The following is a 16,102-nucleotide window of genomic DNA, read 5'->3' as shown; positions in this document are numbered from 1 at the left end:
ACAAATGGGATGAGCGTGACAAAGAGCGCTGCGGTGAAATTTTTGACCTAAGTCAGGAAAATGAAAATTGGGTCAAAAATTATCAAGAGCTGGAGAAGAGCTTTGATGAGCAAGAAAAAAAAAATTGAAAATCTAACTAGGGACTTCCGTGATCATGAGGAAAATTTGTACAATTATTATAAAAACAAAAGGCAGAATTTTCGTCTAGAGATCCTGAAGAAGGAGTTAAATTATGAAAAATTAATTTGTAAAAAAGCCGACAAGTGTTCGAAGACTTTGCTGAGCCTGTTCCAGCTGCAGAGAGAATGTAGAGAAAGAGACGAGGCGATGAGGCTGGACCGGGAGCAGGAAGAGATGGAACGGGCTATCGCGGAGGAAACACGCGAGGAGCAAAATCGCCAGTGGAGGGCGCAAGTGCAGCAGGAGATGGAAAGAAAAGACCTCGAGTGGAGTGCGAAAGAGGCTGAGCACGAGAACGAAATGCTGGAACTGGCTACAAGGGAAAGAGCTTTGTCAGCTAAGATAAGGGAGCTCCAGCACAGGGACGAAGCCTTTGAAACAACAGAGGAATTTGTCCAAACTGACCCTGAAAGTGGAACTATGTCAGAGTTTCAAGTTCAGGTCAGTGAAGCCAAAAGTCTTCCTGAACAGGCCACCACACCATGGAACGAGTGGTTTTTTATGGTTAAGTTTGTGTCTCTTATTATTATTATCATTATTATCATCATCATCATCATCATCATCATCATTATTATTATTATTATTATTACTATCATTTTTTTATTTGTATATTCTATAAAGCTGCTTTCACACAAATTGGGAGCTCTGTTCAGGCGTAAAGGGTGAGGAGTCCCGGGGGTAGTAAGAGCTGGAGGCGTAAAGGGGAGGGGTCAGAGTGGGGGGAGTGAGTAGTTAAGAGCTGTAGGGGGCAGCAGTATAGATTTTGAAGAATCTGTGCAGCTGCCCGGGGTTCAGCTTGCTATTCCCCAATTTGAGTCATTTGCCCAGTTTGTGTCAATCATGCTAGTCACTAGCTTGATGCTATTTTCATTATTTTACTTGCAGGAAACAGTTAAACCTTAGTTTTCCAGTCAGCTATGTTAAAATGGTTCACAAAGAAAGTTTATTTTTAGAAAAACACTCATAAAATAATAAATAAATAAAGTGCTTCACCAACACTGTTTACAGTGCGGGTGGAGAGCTGCTGACCTCGACTGGGGATGTTGTCGGGCGGTGGAAGGAATACTTTGAGGATCTCCTCAATCCCCCCGTCATGTCTTCAGAGGAGGAAGCAGAGACTGGGGACCCGGAGGCGGACTCGTCCATCACTCTGGCTGAAGGTGGTAATGCGAACACAGCTCCTGCTCCTTTGGGGGTGCTCCGGGAGTATGGGGTCCGGGGCCCTTTGCTAAGGGCTGTCCGGTCCCTGTATGACCGGAGCAGGAGCTGTGTTCGCATTGCAGGCAGTAAGTCAGACCTGTTCCCGGTGCATGTTGGACTCCACCAGGGCTGCCCTTTGTCACCTGTTCTGTTCATTATATTTTTGGACAGAATTTATAGGCGCAGTCAGGGGCCGGAGGGGGTCAGGGGCGTCTGCAGTGATGCGTTCGCTGTATCGGTCCGTTGTGGTGAAGAAGGAGCTGAGCTCCGCAGAGTGGCTGGGCGCACCCTTAGGGATAGGGTGAGGAGGTCAGTCACACAGGAGGAGCTCGGAGTAGAGCCGCTGCTCCTACACGTTGAGAGGAGCCAGTTGAGGTGGCTCGGGCATTGGCTCAGGATGCCTCCTGGACGCCTCCCTAGGGAGGTTTTCTGGGCATGTCTCACCGGGAGGAGGCCCCGGGGAAGACCCAGGACACGCTGGAGGGACTATGTCTCTCGGCTGGCCTGGAAACGCCTTGGGATCCCACCGGAGGAGCTGGAGGACGTGTCTGGGGTGAGGGAAGTCTGGGAGTCCCTGCTTAGACTGCTGCCCCCGCGACCTGGCCCCGGATAAGCAGAAGAAAATGGATGGATGGATGGATAAATAAAGTGATCAGTATCTGTGAACTTAATTTAACCCCTTAATGTTCCGACGGCCTGTCCTCATTCAAACCGTGTGCGCCTTTGTCGGTGCAGAACATTTATCGACATTGTGGGTTGTGTCGGGGTGAAAACTTGCAAACATACAGCACTTTGGTGTCACACTGCTATCCAACATTTATGTAAATTTGTCTGAACACATGAAACAGTGAGGCCATGAACGGTGAACCGCGATATAGTGGCGGACAACTGTAGTGAAGAAAGGCCTGTCTGAGATCCAAAAGACACACTTCTTCAATACTTCATAAATATGTCTGCTTAGGGGACTTACAAACATTCCACATTTCTGTACAATTAATGAGCAAAGCACTAAACTCTGTTCATCTGAGGTGAGAGAAATTAGTTTTTGACTGTAAATAATTGGTGACCAATAATCTCCTTCATTTCATAGGCATCACAGAAAAAAAAAAAAAAAATCTTATTGGACGATCACATTTGGCTCGGCTTGAGACCCAAATGCGGCTGTGAGGACCAGACTGATATCCCTCTGAATGAAAAACACAGATGTATCACTCTGGCAGATAAAAGAAATGCATGATAAACAGTGAAACAAACATAAAGTTGTTTTAATCCTATGTTGCGTTACTTTTGCAACTCGTAAAAGTATTCCACATATTCAGAATACAAAATGTGGGGATATGTTACAAAATACAATTTAATGCATTTATTCAATATTAAATAATAAATGCATTTACTTGAGTGATGTTTCACTCCTACTTGAGTAATATTTTTATTGAACAGTTTTATTGTTCTTTTCCTATGTTATTTCTTTTTTGTTGACTTTTATGTTAAGCACTTTGGGCAGCACAAGTTTCTTTAAATGTGCTATAAAAATAAACTTGAATTGAATTGGTTGAGTCCATTTTAGTCCAAATATCTGAGTATTAAAATACATTGGAAACAATACTTTTTTATGGAGAATCCTACTTTATATTGCAAAATGTCTGCAGTTGCTCATATCAGATAGTTCATAATGGAGATCCAGGGCCATTACTTCATGTTGAGTAGCACAATTAAACTAGAATTTCCACATCAAAACTCCACATGATCTGTCTATTAAACTTGACCCAAATCCAAAATTTGCAGAGACATGAGTGTGCCTGGGTCTTTGATGTCATCAGACGCTGCCAGACTTCATAAAACGCAACAGTACAAATTGTGATCTCATAAATGTGAGACAGAAATAAGGACTGGGAGACAGCACCACAGAGTAGCTTGTAGAAAATGTGTGGCATCCAAAAACAGAGCAATAAAACAGTGTGTAAAGTTTAAACTAGCACAAAAAGACAAGACCGCAGCAAATTGGTCCATAAAAAACATCTGACATCGCAGCATTTGTGTTGTAACTTTTTATGAATAAAAAAATAAAAATTCAATAGTGTCAACAGTTAGCTATATTTGAAAATGGTGAAGACATGGTGAATTTGGTAATTTTTTCATACACTGTAATGCAAACTGATAAAGGAATTGTCTATATAATGTTATTAAAAAAACATACCTGGAGTTGTGTTTTGTTTCATTCACACATGTTTGAGTAACCCTGGATTATTACTCCACCTTGTGATGTCATGAAGTGGTAGTTTACAGTTAACAGCTTCCTTTTACCTTTAGTTCAGTAGAAATTGACAATTCCAGGGTTGAAATAATCCATATAATTCTAGTGAAGGCATATGGAACTTAAAAACACAGTGGAGCACTTCCTGTATTACCACATGATGACATCACAAGGTGGAACAGAGTATTTAACATGTGTATATGAAAAAAACACAACTCCAGGTGTGTTTTGATGTGAAACAACATTATAACATAGATCAGAAAATAGCCTAATATGGGCCCTTTAAGAACAGCACAGTTTATAGAAAGAAAGTTATGAAATACTCTCTTGAACAAAAGTAATATAGACTTTAATAGTAGGCCTGTCACTATAATTACAATATCGACTTATTGTTCAATATATGAAAGATGGAACAATGATTTTTGGGCGTCAATACTTTTCAGGGATACTTTTTCTTTGCGTTAGGATTTTTTTTCTTTCTTTTTGTACAGCGATAGGCTTTGAGCTGCAGAGGGTAAGATAAAAACTTATTATAGATGCAAACTAACTACGAAAGTGTTAATTTTGCTATTTATTATTGTCATTAATGTTTTGTTTTCTTTTTTGTTTTTTTAATAATATTATACATTTATGTTATTTTTTAAAGACAATTCTTTTTTAGGGTGATTCTCCCAAATATTGCTGCTTCCACTAACTACAAAAGTGTTAATTTTCTTATTTATTATTGTTGTTATTTTTTATTTTATTTTATTTTATTTTTTAATATTATGCTTTTAGGTTATTTTTTTAAGACAATTCTTTTTTAGGGTGATTCTCGCAAATATTGCTGCTTCAACTAACTATGAAAGTGTTAATTTTGTTATTTATTATTGTCATTAATGTTTAGTTTTTTTATATAATATTATGCACTTAGGTTATTTCTTTTAAAGACAATACAATACAATTTCAATAAGATCGTTTATTGTCTTCAAAATGTGTTATCGTAACAAGCCTTTTTAAGGGTGCACTATGTACATTTTCCAGTTAGAAATCCTCCACCTGAAATGTCTCACAGATATTTATGCAATTGCAGGTGGTTTTATTGCTCAACAAAAAAAACATTGTTGTGTGAGTGGGCTTGCCTCTCTGGAGACCTGACCTGTAACTTGGCCTGGTGATGCTGCTGGCACTGAGCTGCTTTGAGTTCATCGTACATGTAATCCTCCCATGGGTGACCAACGCACAGTGATGTCAACAGTAGTTCCTCTGCTAGCAAACAGCAAAGTGCTATGTTCTCCATCTCTGTCAATATATTTTTCATCAAGACGATAAACTAAGTCAATATTAGCTGAATCATGTCTTTCGGGCTTGTCAACACTTCAGCCTGTTCTGCTACACATTATATGGAAAAGTGTATATACAGTGGGCTTATCGTGTGTTAAAATACAAACCAATTAAACACTAAACACATTATTCCATCCTCTTCAGCTCATGTGTTATAAGGATATGGCAGGTAAACAAACGATACATTCTGGCCTCCTCAAAATATCGTTCACTTCTTCGCTACCAACCAACAACTGTTATTTCAAGACAAGCAATCCATTTTTCACATTGTCAAAAAGCCGTTTCGCATCCCTGATATTAATAAATGTGTCTTACCTCTCATATTCCAGGTTGTCATGGTCACAGCGAGCGTCTTTGTGCTTCTCCCAGTCCTTCCCGTGTTTGCAGGTTGTCAGGGAAACGATATCTTTCCCGTTGTGTATGTGATGGAGCGCGTTCCTTGTGTCCGATCCTATTCCCGTCAAATACCGCTTTCCTTTGAACATCAACAGGTATTTTCGTCTCGGTGGAACGGTATTTCGCACAAGCCAACCCCTCTCCCCGCCTTTTTGAGGGTGATCCTTGGAAAACAATGGTATAGATATGTCAAAACCAGGTCTAAAATGTTCCGTATTGAGGCTTGCTTTTGCTAACATGGCTTGTCCGATGTTGAACCCGAGGTCTTCTGTGTAATTCGGCCATGTTCCGGAATATAAGTTAAATATCAAGTGATTCCGACCGTCATTCCATAACGGATAACCACGGATACGGTCGTCAACGTTTTGCACGAACTGTCCCGAAAGCTGATCGCGATCTAGAGTGTCTATCCCGAGTACGAACAGACAAGCCTCTCGCGGATCAGTCGTGTAATATCTGGACTCTGCGATTGACGTCAAAATTTTCCTGTAGCTTTCCGAAACATGATCATTCTTCTCGGATGGATAAATATACACACGGAACCCTTCACGCCCTCTTCGTCTACACCTCGAAAAGTCAAAGCAAGTCTCCATGCGGCATCGACTGTCTTTATAAATCGCCGACCACGCTTGCCGGCGTTGCCTAGGAGACTCTGCGGTCCCTGGATCAGTTTGGAGTTCTTCCAGGTGGGCATATCTTGGCAGGAAGGCGCGGTCAGTCCAATTGGGCCAAAACCGCACAACTTCCGCCCTATGCCGCGTTAAGAGCCGCAGTACCCTTAGCTGTACCCCTCCACCCCAATAGAAGAGGAGCAGCCAACAGCACGCACACAATCCCAGCAAAACATACTTCTTACGAGCCTGCATTGGACCATTAACGAGGAAATTCCAGTTTGGGGTAATGTTTTGGTAAGGACATCACTGCCTTAGATCGGGAGAGTCCCAAAAAAAAAAAAGGTTTCGGAATTTCAGTCTCCTTCGGTCACCTCCATGGACTCCCCACCTGAGAACTCTCCAAGATTTTTGTTCAAGAATCCATCTCTGTACATGAAACTCGCAAAGAAAGATCGTAAGATGGTCCAGTTCTCCAAGTACTCAAACGTTCACTGAACTTTTGTCTTCTTTATCGACAATTCACTAGATACTTTTTGAGGTAGACATATTCCTCGGCCTGTCTCAAGTCTCGCCAATCAAAAAAAAAAAAAAAGATATCTCAAGATGCTACAGTCCAAGTCCTAATATGCTACTCTACTCCTGAATTTCCCATCGACCGCTGAGTTTCAAAAAAATTGCAGTAACTTGCGGCTCTGATATCCTTCTCTTCTCCTGTCCCGCGCTGAGGAGAGTGATAGTTGGAGATTTTCGGAGGGTGTTTTCGTTTGAGTTTCGGGGGCGATGCTGCTTCATGATGCCGACTCCGCGTCCGCACCTGAGTAAACAAACAGGAACACAGATGAGTACAGAGTCTGAAATGCTCCAAAAGCCAGACTGCGTTAGGCACACTCGCTCTGGGATGGGATCTGACAGTTATGACGGTTACTTTCTGAACAGACGCATTCACTCAACCCGGTAGTTACAGTCAGAGTAGTCTTTTGACAAATTGGAATAAATATGTTTTCCTATTAATATGCCTTAGGCTCCTTAAGGATAAAATGATGCAACTGAACGTACTTCTTAAGTCCATTCAAACATTTGTCAACATTAATTAGAGTGCTCGTGTACGTAGGTTTCGGGAAATAGAAAGTTAAAACCATACTTTAGAACATTCTCCATGGAGATACAGTAGATACGTGTTATGCCATACTGTGGAACATTAGAGCTATAGGGAAAATATTTCCTTGGCAACAATGTGGAGGAGGTTTTCTTCCAGGTCAAGTAAGAGCTAAGTTTGTGGAGATGCGAGCCTGCTCAGAGTAACACGTTTTTCTTTGTTTTTCAGTGTAATAAAAACTTCCATAATGAAAAAAAACATGCTTATTTTAGTCTGATTTTGGCAGAAGTGTTACATACTATGGCTTTAAATTTGCTGCAGGCCAATACATATGAATCAAACTGGATTTTGCTTTACTAGTAATTCATTTGAACATTTGGGGGATTTTGGTAAGGCAAGGCATTCAGATTTATTTGTTTAGCACAATTTGTACACTAAGTAATTCAAAGTGCTTTACAGAATAAGAAAGACATTAAAATCACAATACAACAAATCAAAACATAAATAGTCACAAATAATCATCACAAGATTAACATTAAAGGAGAAAAGTGCAGAATAAAAACCTGTCAGTCATATGCACAGCTAAACAGAACCGTTTTGAGTCTGGAATTAAAACTGATATTAAGAAATGGCCATGTAACACAAACATAACTGCTTACTGTAAAGATAACTTTCTTGTTTCCATGGACATGTTACTGCTGATTCACAGTATGGCATTAAACCCCACCAGAAAAGTTAAATATTGCACCTTAAAATTGAGGCCATCTTCTAATTATTATAATGCATTATATTCTAAATGGCAGTAATTCCACAAGTGTGTCTTACAATGTTAAACATACAGTAAAAATAAAACATGTGATCTCAGTTTGCTCCATGGCCTTAGATACAAACAGTGCACATATTAAAGGACCCATATTATGTTCTGATTTATGTTATAATGTTGTTTTCATCATCAAAACACACCTGGAGTTGTGTTTTGTTTCATTCACACATGTTTAACACACAAACACTACACATTTAGTTTTTCTCTCAACCTGAAAACATACTGTTCAACCTTGTGATGTCATCATGTGGTGATAGAGGAAGTGCTCTACTGCATTTTTCAACCCCATACGCCTTCATGAGAATCATTTGAATGATTTCAGCCCTGGCATTGCTAATGTTTACTGAACAAAAGATAAATCGTAGCCGTCAACTTGAAAACTACCACTTCATGACATCACAAGGTGCAATAGAGCATTTCGAGGTTTGGGGAGACAGACTTATAATGAAAGATTACTCAAACATGTGTGAATGAAACAAAAGACAACTCCAGGTATATTTATGAAATGTTCCAAACCAGGACCAGTGTGAGTTCAGTCATTCAGCAGGTCTCATTATGCTACTATGCACTCTTAACTTACACTGAAGGAGAAAAAAGTTTAGCTCTGATTGAGATTCTCAGAAAACACTTTTTTATCTTTGAAACGGCCGTTAGAAATCCCCAAGAGCGGTTTGTTGTTATTTGCCCCCGAGCGGTTCTGGAGTTGCATATTTTTACGAAACATAAACTGAAGCGTTACAGTGTCAAAGCCCCAAGGTGAAAAAGACCAGTGTACGCTCTGCCAGGCTCCGGTACAAAGACGGCTTTCAGACCTCACCTGTGTGCTCCTCTCTCTCTCTCTCTCTCTCTCTCTCTCTCTCTCCCTCTCGCTCACCCGTTACTCTCTCTACCTCTACCTCTCTCACTCTCCCTCCTCCTGCTCCCCTCTATTTGGCAATGTAGGGAGAGAGGAAGAGATCCCCTACATTGCTATCCCCCTTCTCTTTTTTTTCCTTCTCTCACTTATTTATCTCTCTTTTCCCTTCCCTCACTTTCTTTCTCTTTTCCCCTTTTTAATAGCTCTGCCCCCACCGTCTTTCTCCTCTTCTCTCATCCTTTTCTCGTATTTTTACCCTCTTTCTTCCCTCCCTCCCCTTCTCTGTCTCTCTATCTTTCCCTCCCGTTCCTCTTCTTTCTCCCTCTCTCCCACTTTCTTTGTCTCTCTCGCTCACCTGTCTATCTCTGCCTTCATTATCTCTCCTTCCCTCTCCTCTCCAGCTTACCTCTCCCCCTCTCTCTCACTTCTCTCTCTTTCTTTCCCTTTCACTCTCCTGTCCTCTCCCCCTTTCATTTTCTCTCTCTCCTTTCCTCCTTCTCAGCTCATCTCTCCATCTCCTCCACCCCTCCCTTCTTTCTCCCTCTCTCTCTCCTGCCCTCTCCTCCCCCTTTCATTTTCTCAGTCCATCTCTCATCTCCTCCCCTCTCCTCTGCAGCTTACCTCTCCCCCTTCTCCCTTACTTCCCTCTCTCTTTCTTTCCCTTTCACTCTCCTAACCTCCCCCTTTCATTTTCTCTCTCTCCTTTTCTCCTTCTCAGCCCATCTCTCCATCTCCTTCGCTCTCCCCCTCCCTCCTTTAACCCCTTCTCTCTCTTTCCCTCTCACTCTCCCGTCCTCTCATCTTTTAATTTTCTCTCTCTCCTTTAGTTCTTCTCAGCCCATCTCGCTGTCTCCTTTCCAGCTTACCTCTCCCCCTCTGTCTCTACCTTATTTCTTCCTCTCTCACTCTCCAGCCCTCTCCCAATTTCATATTCTCTCTGTCTCCTTTCCTCCTTCTTGGCCCATCTCTCTATCTCGTTCCCTCTTGTTTCCTGCTTACTTCTCACCCTCTTTCTCCCTCCTGTCTCCCTTCTTCCTCCCCTCTCTCCCCCTCTTTCTCCCTCCTGTCTCCTTTCTTCTTCCCCATCTCTCCCTCTCTCTCCCTCCACTCTTTCACCCTTCTCTCTCCCTTCTTTATCTCTCTTTCCCTCTCACTGTCCCACCTTCAACCCCTTTCAGTTTTTCTCTCTCCCTTTTCCTCCTTCTCGGCCCATCTCTCTATCTCGTTCCCTCTCGTCTCTCGCACCTCTCTCCCCCCTTTCTCCCTCCTGTCTCTCTTCTTCCTCCCCCTCTCTCCTTTTTTCTCTCCCTCTTTCTCCCCCGCTTTCTCCCTCCTATGTCCCTTCTTCCTCCCCCTCTCTCTCCCCCCTTTCGCCCTCCTGTCTCCTTTCTTCCTCCCCCTCTCTCTCTCCCTCCCCCTCTTTCTCCCTCCTGTCTCCCTTCTTCCGCCCTCTCTCTCCCTCTTTCTCCCTCCTGTCTCCCCTCTTCCCCCCTGTCCCTCTCTCTCCCATCTTTCTCCCTCCTCTCTCCCTCCTGTCTCCCTTCTTCCTCCCCCTCTCTCTCCCTTCTCTCTCCCCCCTTTCTCCCTCCTGTCTCTCTTCTTCCTCTCCTCCTCTCTCTCCCTCCTGTCTCTCTTCTTCCTCTCCCTCTCTCTCCCTCCCCCTCTTTCTCCCTCCCCTCTCCCTCCTGCCTCCCCTCTTCCCCCCTCCCTCTCTCTTTCCTTACCCCTCATTCTCATTCTGGTTTCTGCGTCGTGTCCAGTCAAGCACAAACGATAGCTGCCTCTTCTGCCCGAGTGAGATCCAAACACGCACCAGCGGATGTGTCAGTAAACAACTCCAAATTATATTCCATCGACGCAGGAAATCAGATCTGTCTAATGCTGTGATTTATATGCAAAATATAAATCTAGATGTTTTTCAAGACACCAATTGCCTGATAGTTTGGACCACAAATACTGCAAATAAATGTGAAATAAGTTTTGCACAAGTCTCAAACCTGATGAAATGGCAGAGCTTGTGCAAGTAGAAATCATTATCCATAGATCCATAGATTAAAAAAGCGAGGTTGTTTTTACGTAAATCAGACAAGCGAGTAATGCCATAGCAATATTTCTTATTCTCTTTTCTAAAATCATGAAATATTATTTACTTTCTTGCTATAAATGGTCAAAATATTATATATATATATATATATCGCTTTTCCATCTTCAAAGCACTAACCACCAGCCAAAACTCAACTGAGCTACTGTCTACGCAGGGTCGCCAACAGAAATTTGGGGGCCCGGGGCAAGAAGCCTCACATGGGCCCCTCTCTAAATAAAATGCATAGAATGACGGTCTGATTCGGCAACAGTTTTTCAATGTAAAGTGAATTGGAGCTGCAGTCGATGGAGTCGGAAACACGCCCATGCTCACTAGAATTTTTTCCCCCCTAAATCAGCCTAAATCCAGGCTCAAAACGGTTCTGTTTAGCTGTGCATATGACTGAAAGGTTTTTATTCTGCACTCTTCTCTTTTAATGGTAATTTTTTTGATTACAAAAGAAACATGGACTGATGGACTTTTATTAGACATAGTAAAGTGACAGGAAAGTATTTGAGAAGTGACAGGAAAGTTTTTTGTAAAGTAATGGGAAAGTTCTTAAACTGAGCAAGACAGTGTTTAAAAAAGTGCGAGAGAGAGTTTTTAAAGGGTGCGAGTGGGTGAGAGAGTTGCAGATTGGGTGATTATTTATGTTTTGATTTGTGTGATTTTAATGTCTTTCTTATTCTGTAAAGCACTTTGAATTACCTTGTGTATGAATTGTGCTATACAAATAAACTTGCCTTGCCTTGCCTAGAAGGATGTACTGCAAAATAAACCTGAGTGTGCCAGAGCTGCACAGGTTTTTTTAATCACCAAACACACGGCCTGTACATGTCTTCATTCAGATTTAACAGTTTCACATCGCACTGTTGTAGGTGACGTAAACCAGTATGAACATTTGAACGTGTATTGCGTAGCGTACTCCATTTTCATCTCTTTTTTTGCGTAGATGGGATATAGCAGTGCGCAAAGTGTCCTCGGATGCACGGTTCAGCTACGGTTACGTAAGCCCTTAAATGCACTGTTCGAACGGCGCATTGGGACGCGGCCACAGTCTACGGTCCACACCCTTCTCTGAGTGAACCTGTCTCCTGCCCTGTCCTCTGGTTAAGGCACATATGCCACAGGACGATTGACAAGGCCTTGATTCTAAACTGTAAAAATAAACACACAACTGAATGAATGCTGACATCACTATGTTAAAGTAATGTGTTATTTTGCATCAAGTCCAGACAGTATTTCTGAATGACGCCTTCACTTCCCCATTAAGCGCATTATCCAGAGGCTTTCGTAGTAACATGAGCCTGCGCTGAAACACATTCAAACACTGCACTCACATTAGAGTAAACCACAAATTTCACTATTCACAACTCTATACCTCCTCTCCCCCGGGACATGGCCATTCTGTGTTCTTTTACTCCCTTTTCTGCGTCTAACCACTGGATCAAAAAAAAATAATTTAAAAAAATAGACAATCGATATAGCATTACAAAGCCATCAATAATTCACAAGTTTTTAGCTGTTTTTTGTTTTTTTTTAGTTAAATAGCCACATGCTTGTCTCAAAGGAGATGTTAGAAGTTGCCTGGAATGTTTCACGGTAAGGCATTAAACTTACATATCACCATGGAGACAATTAGGTAAGATCTATGCCCAGCTCACAATAAAATGCACGTTTTCAAGTTATTTACGAGCAATAAAAACATCTGAAATTGAATAAATGCAACATATATGAGGTTAATGTCATACTGTGGAATATTCCAGATGAAGCAAAATCATCAAACAGACTGGGTTACATAATAGCAGTATTTTTGAGTTTTCTGGTTGGGCGTCTGCCACCTACTGGTCTCAAAGAAGATGTTATCACTTTGCCTGGAATGTTCCACAGTACGGCATTAAACATATTTAAATGAGGTACATGTTTTAATTTTGTTTATTGTTTATTTTGATCTCATATAATCTAATAAGATATAATAGAAATGTGTTTTAGTGAGACAGATACAGTATGTAGTTCAGTTGTGTGCGAGCTATGGAAGCCCTCCAGGGACACACAATCTCAATTACATGCACATCACTGGATCGTCTGTATTTGTAATAAATCAAATCTACAGCAATTTACAAATCACTTTTCTGGCTCCAATGGGAACCCTTTTGTGCCAATAATCGGAGTCCCATGTACCAACTGTCAGAGCACAATGAAACACTAATACCTCACACGGTTTACTCTGACAGTTACAACTTTTGGACGCGGCTCAAACGCAAAAAGAAAGGATGACATCACCTGAACATTACATAAACGTTTTACCTCTGCGTTTGCTATTTATATAACCTGTTTTCTTTGGCAAACTGCAGTATCATTAACTAGGAGCACAGAAACAATGGGAGTAAGCTGGTTAAACACGGGGCAAGTCCAGACCTGTGACCCAACAAATGAGCAAAGTCAGTCTGAACGCACACGGAGGGGAGTCAGTTTAAAGTGCATTTCACAGCTCAGACTACTCATTTCTTATATTTAAGATTTATACAAACGTTCTTATCTTTTTATCTTTTTTTTTTTTGTTAAGTTTATAATTTCACCTCCTGTTTAGACACAGCAGATATTCCTATATTTTAGTACTTTTCTTTTCTACTTGTTTCCTCCACAAACTGCCACCAAACTGTTGTAAAACTATGATAAATATTTACGACAGATCACAGCCGATGAATGCCCACGCCACCATGCGCACGTCCCTCCCACGCACCCACCACGGACAGGCGACCGTGACCTCCCCTGATTCGTGAACGTCTCTGTATGCAACTACCCATTGTCCCCTCCTGACAGCCACCCACGCCACTATCTGCTCTTCACCCTATTTCCATAATGAAGAAAGCTAATTGCCTTATACTAGTGTGGTCCAGGGCATTGAACCAGCAACCTCATGCATAATACACAAGGTTTCTATGGTCTACTTGACTTTTTCGACTGAAGTGACCTAAATAATTGTGTACATTTTCAATTCATTCATAGACCCATAGTTACATACTTAACTCTCATTATACTGGAAGGGTCCATGGCTTTGAACCAGCAACCCTGTGCATAATAAAGCTATAGTGTCCTTGACTTTTCTGATTAAAGTTACCTAAATAATGTTTGTGTAAATTTTCAGTAACTTTGCATTGAGTAATTTCTGTCTCTGTATATAGATTTGGAAAGTCCAATATGAAATAAGAGAAATTTATGTCCCGCAGTCCAAAGGATAAAGAATATGATGTTGGTCCTCTTGTTCTGGTGGTGAAAACAAACAATCCCCCAGGTTTCGTGATAACTGGATCATTTTGGACTCGTATTGTAGGGGGCGCTATAGTCACCATTGGTTATGTGCTCATTACTCTGCTCTATGCAGACTTAGATTTTACACTGTTGGTTCAAATTTTAGCTCTGTAGGTTGATGCATGTGGCATTGAGCAGGTATCAAAAAAACAAGAAATAAAGACAATTTTTGACGGTGTTACACAAAAATTGTAATGAATATCCAAGAAAAATAGATAACTATTGATTACCAGCATCTCTGATGTGGCATGTGGAGTGTGAGCTCATTTGGATCAAAGACCTAGGACTAGAAAGGTTTCAAATAAACATATCGCAAAGTGGCTGCAGAATGCCATCCAATATGGATGTTTGATATAGAGTAGAGCTCCAATTATGTTTTAGGGCTGTCCTCATGTGTCCCATCACTCCTGTGAGTTTCATTGGTGTGAGACAAAGTTCATGTGTCTCCTGTCCCATAGGGGTCACTTAAAGGGTGGTGCTGTAGAGCCAATTTGTGTGGAGCATGTAAAATACTTTTATGAATAAACAAACTAAACTATCACTCAAAAAAAAAACAAAAAAACAAAACAAACAAAACATAAACAATTTTTTTTTTTGTTTAAAAATAAACCTTTTTCAATTCATCTGTAAAAATTCCAGTTGATAATATTCCAATTTCCAGTTTCCTTGGTGTATTAGTGGATGAATCATTGTCCTGAAGGAGTATGCCAAAACTGTAGGTATTCTGGGAAAAACCCGGCACCTGATAATACAGAAGTCTGCCTGCTTCTGAATAACCACACTTTTCCATATGGCGTTTGCTGTTAAACCTGATGTGTATCTCTGTATTCATGTATCGCTCATAAGCTACAAATATGAACTTTCCACAGTTTTATTAGAGCCTTATGACCTTGTGGGTTTTTGGTAACCATCCTTCACATTCTATTGTAAAGTATCATATTCTGTATGTTTTACAAAGTGAAAATAAATAAAACTAAAACAAAACTATTTTAAAGCTGCTGTTTTTAAACCTTCTTCAAAACTGCCACTTTCACTCACAGTTTACTCAAGGTGAAATTATGACCCTCCACCCTATCCCCTCCACCCTATCCCCTCCACCCTATCCCCTCCACTCTATCCCCTCCACCCTATCCCCTCCACTCTATCCCCTCCACCCTATCCCCTCCACCCTATCCCCTCCACCCTATCCCCTCCACCCTATCCCCTCCACCCTATCCCAAAGCCCATGTGCAACATGGGCTTTGATTTATTCTTGAAAGACTTGACTTGTTTATGAATTTCACAAAGTCACAAAGAAAAGCTTAACTTTTCTTTGGTTATAACAAGTCTAATTAAACCACATCCATCAACAGATGGAATCAACAGCTTTCATCTCTGTTCTTTTTATTAGAGTTATTTTTAAATTGATTACAAGCTGTGATTACAATGACCTTACCAAACAGGTGGGCTTGTTCTACAGTAGATACAGATGATTATTAGAGTACTGCATATTTATTTAATTTACCTGATGATAACTATTATACTTTCATAAATATTTGAGCACAACTTATCCCCCTGACATCATTCAGTGCACAGAACAGTGTAGACACATAAAACACTGCAGTAGTATTCTACATTAAATAGATTACACATGCCAGGTGTTCTCATAAGCGTGTTCATATCTGCTTGCCTTTATACTAAACAAACTCATTAAAAGCTCAAGAAAGTATCTGTTTTAAAGTACATACGACAGCTTGAGCAACACTTTTCATTAAAACTTAGCTAAACAATTGCATTAAATATTTTACAATTAATCTTGCCTAGTTTTCCCTATTTCTATATTTTTGGCCAAGTTTCTAAGTTTACTTTTACTTCCTGGTTAGAGAGTTATTATTTGACAAATAAAAATATAGGAGTACAGCTTTATTTTGTGAAATGCTTTAAAGAATGTTTTTTTTATAGAATTTCAGGTGGAGTTTAGTCCAT

General features: G+C 40.9%; 1 protein-coding gene across 1 annotated transcript in view; it reads right to left on the bottom strand.

Annotated features, from left to right (window-relative positions):
• Positions 1–16,102, bottom strand: part of ext1c (exostoses (multiple) 1c) — a 176,044-nt gene that overhangs the window by 140,085 nt on the left and 19,857 nt on the right. The window contains exon 2 of the mRNA XM_033975063.2: positions 5,273–6,781. Within this exon, the coding sequence (XP_033830954.1) occupies positions 5,273–6,219 (947 nt within the window). The 5' untranslated portion in view covers positions 6,220–6,781. The remainder of the gene's footprint in view (positions 1–5,272; positions 6,782–16,102) is intronic.

Source organism: Periophthalmus magnuspinnatus, chromosome 11 (genome assembly GCF_009829125.3).
Source record: "Periophthalmus magnuspinnatus isolate fPerMag1 chromosome 11, fPerMag1.2.pri, whole genome shotgun sequence".
NCBI lineage: Eukaryota > Metazoa > Chordata > Actinopteri > Gobiiformes > Gobiidae > Periophthalmus > Periophthalmus magnuspinnatus.
The sequence above is the reverse complement of the archived record's forward strand: the minus strand, read 5'-3'. Positions and strand labels throughout refer to the sequence as shown.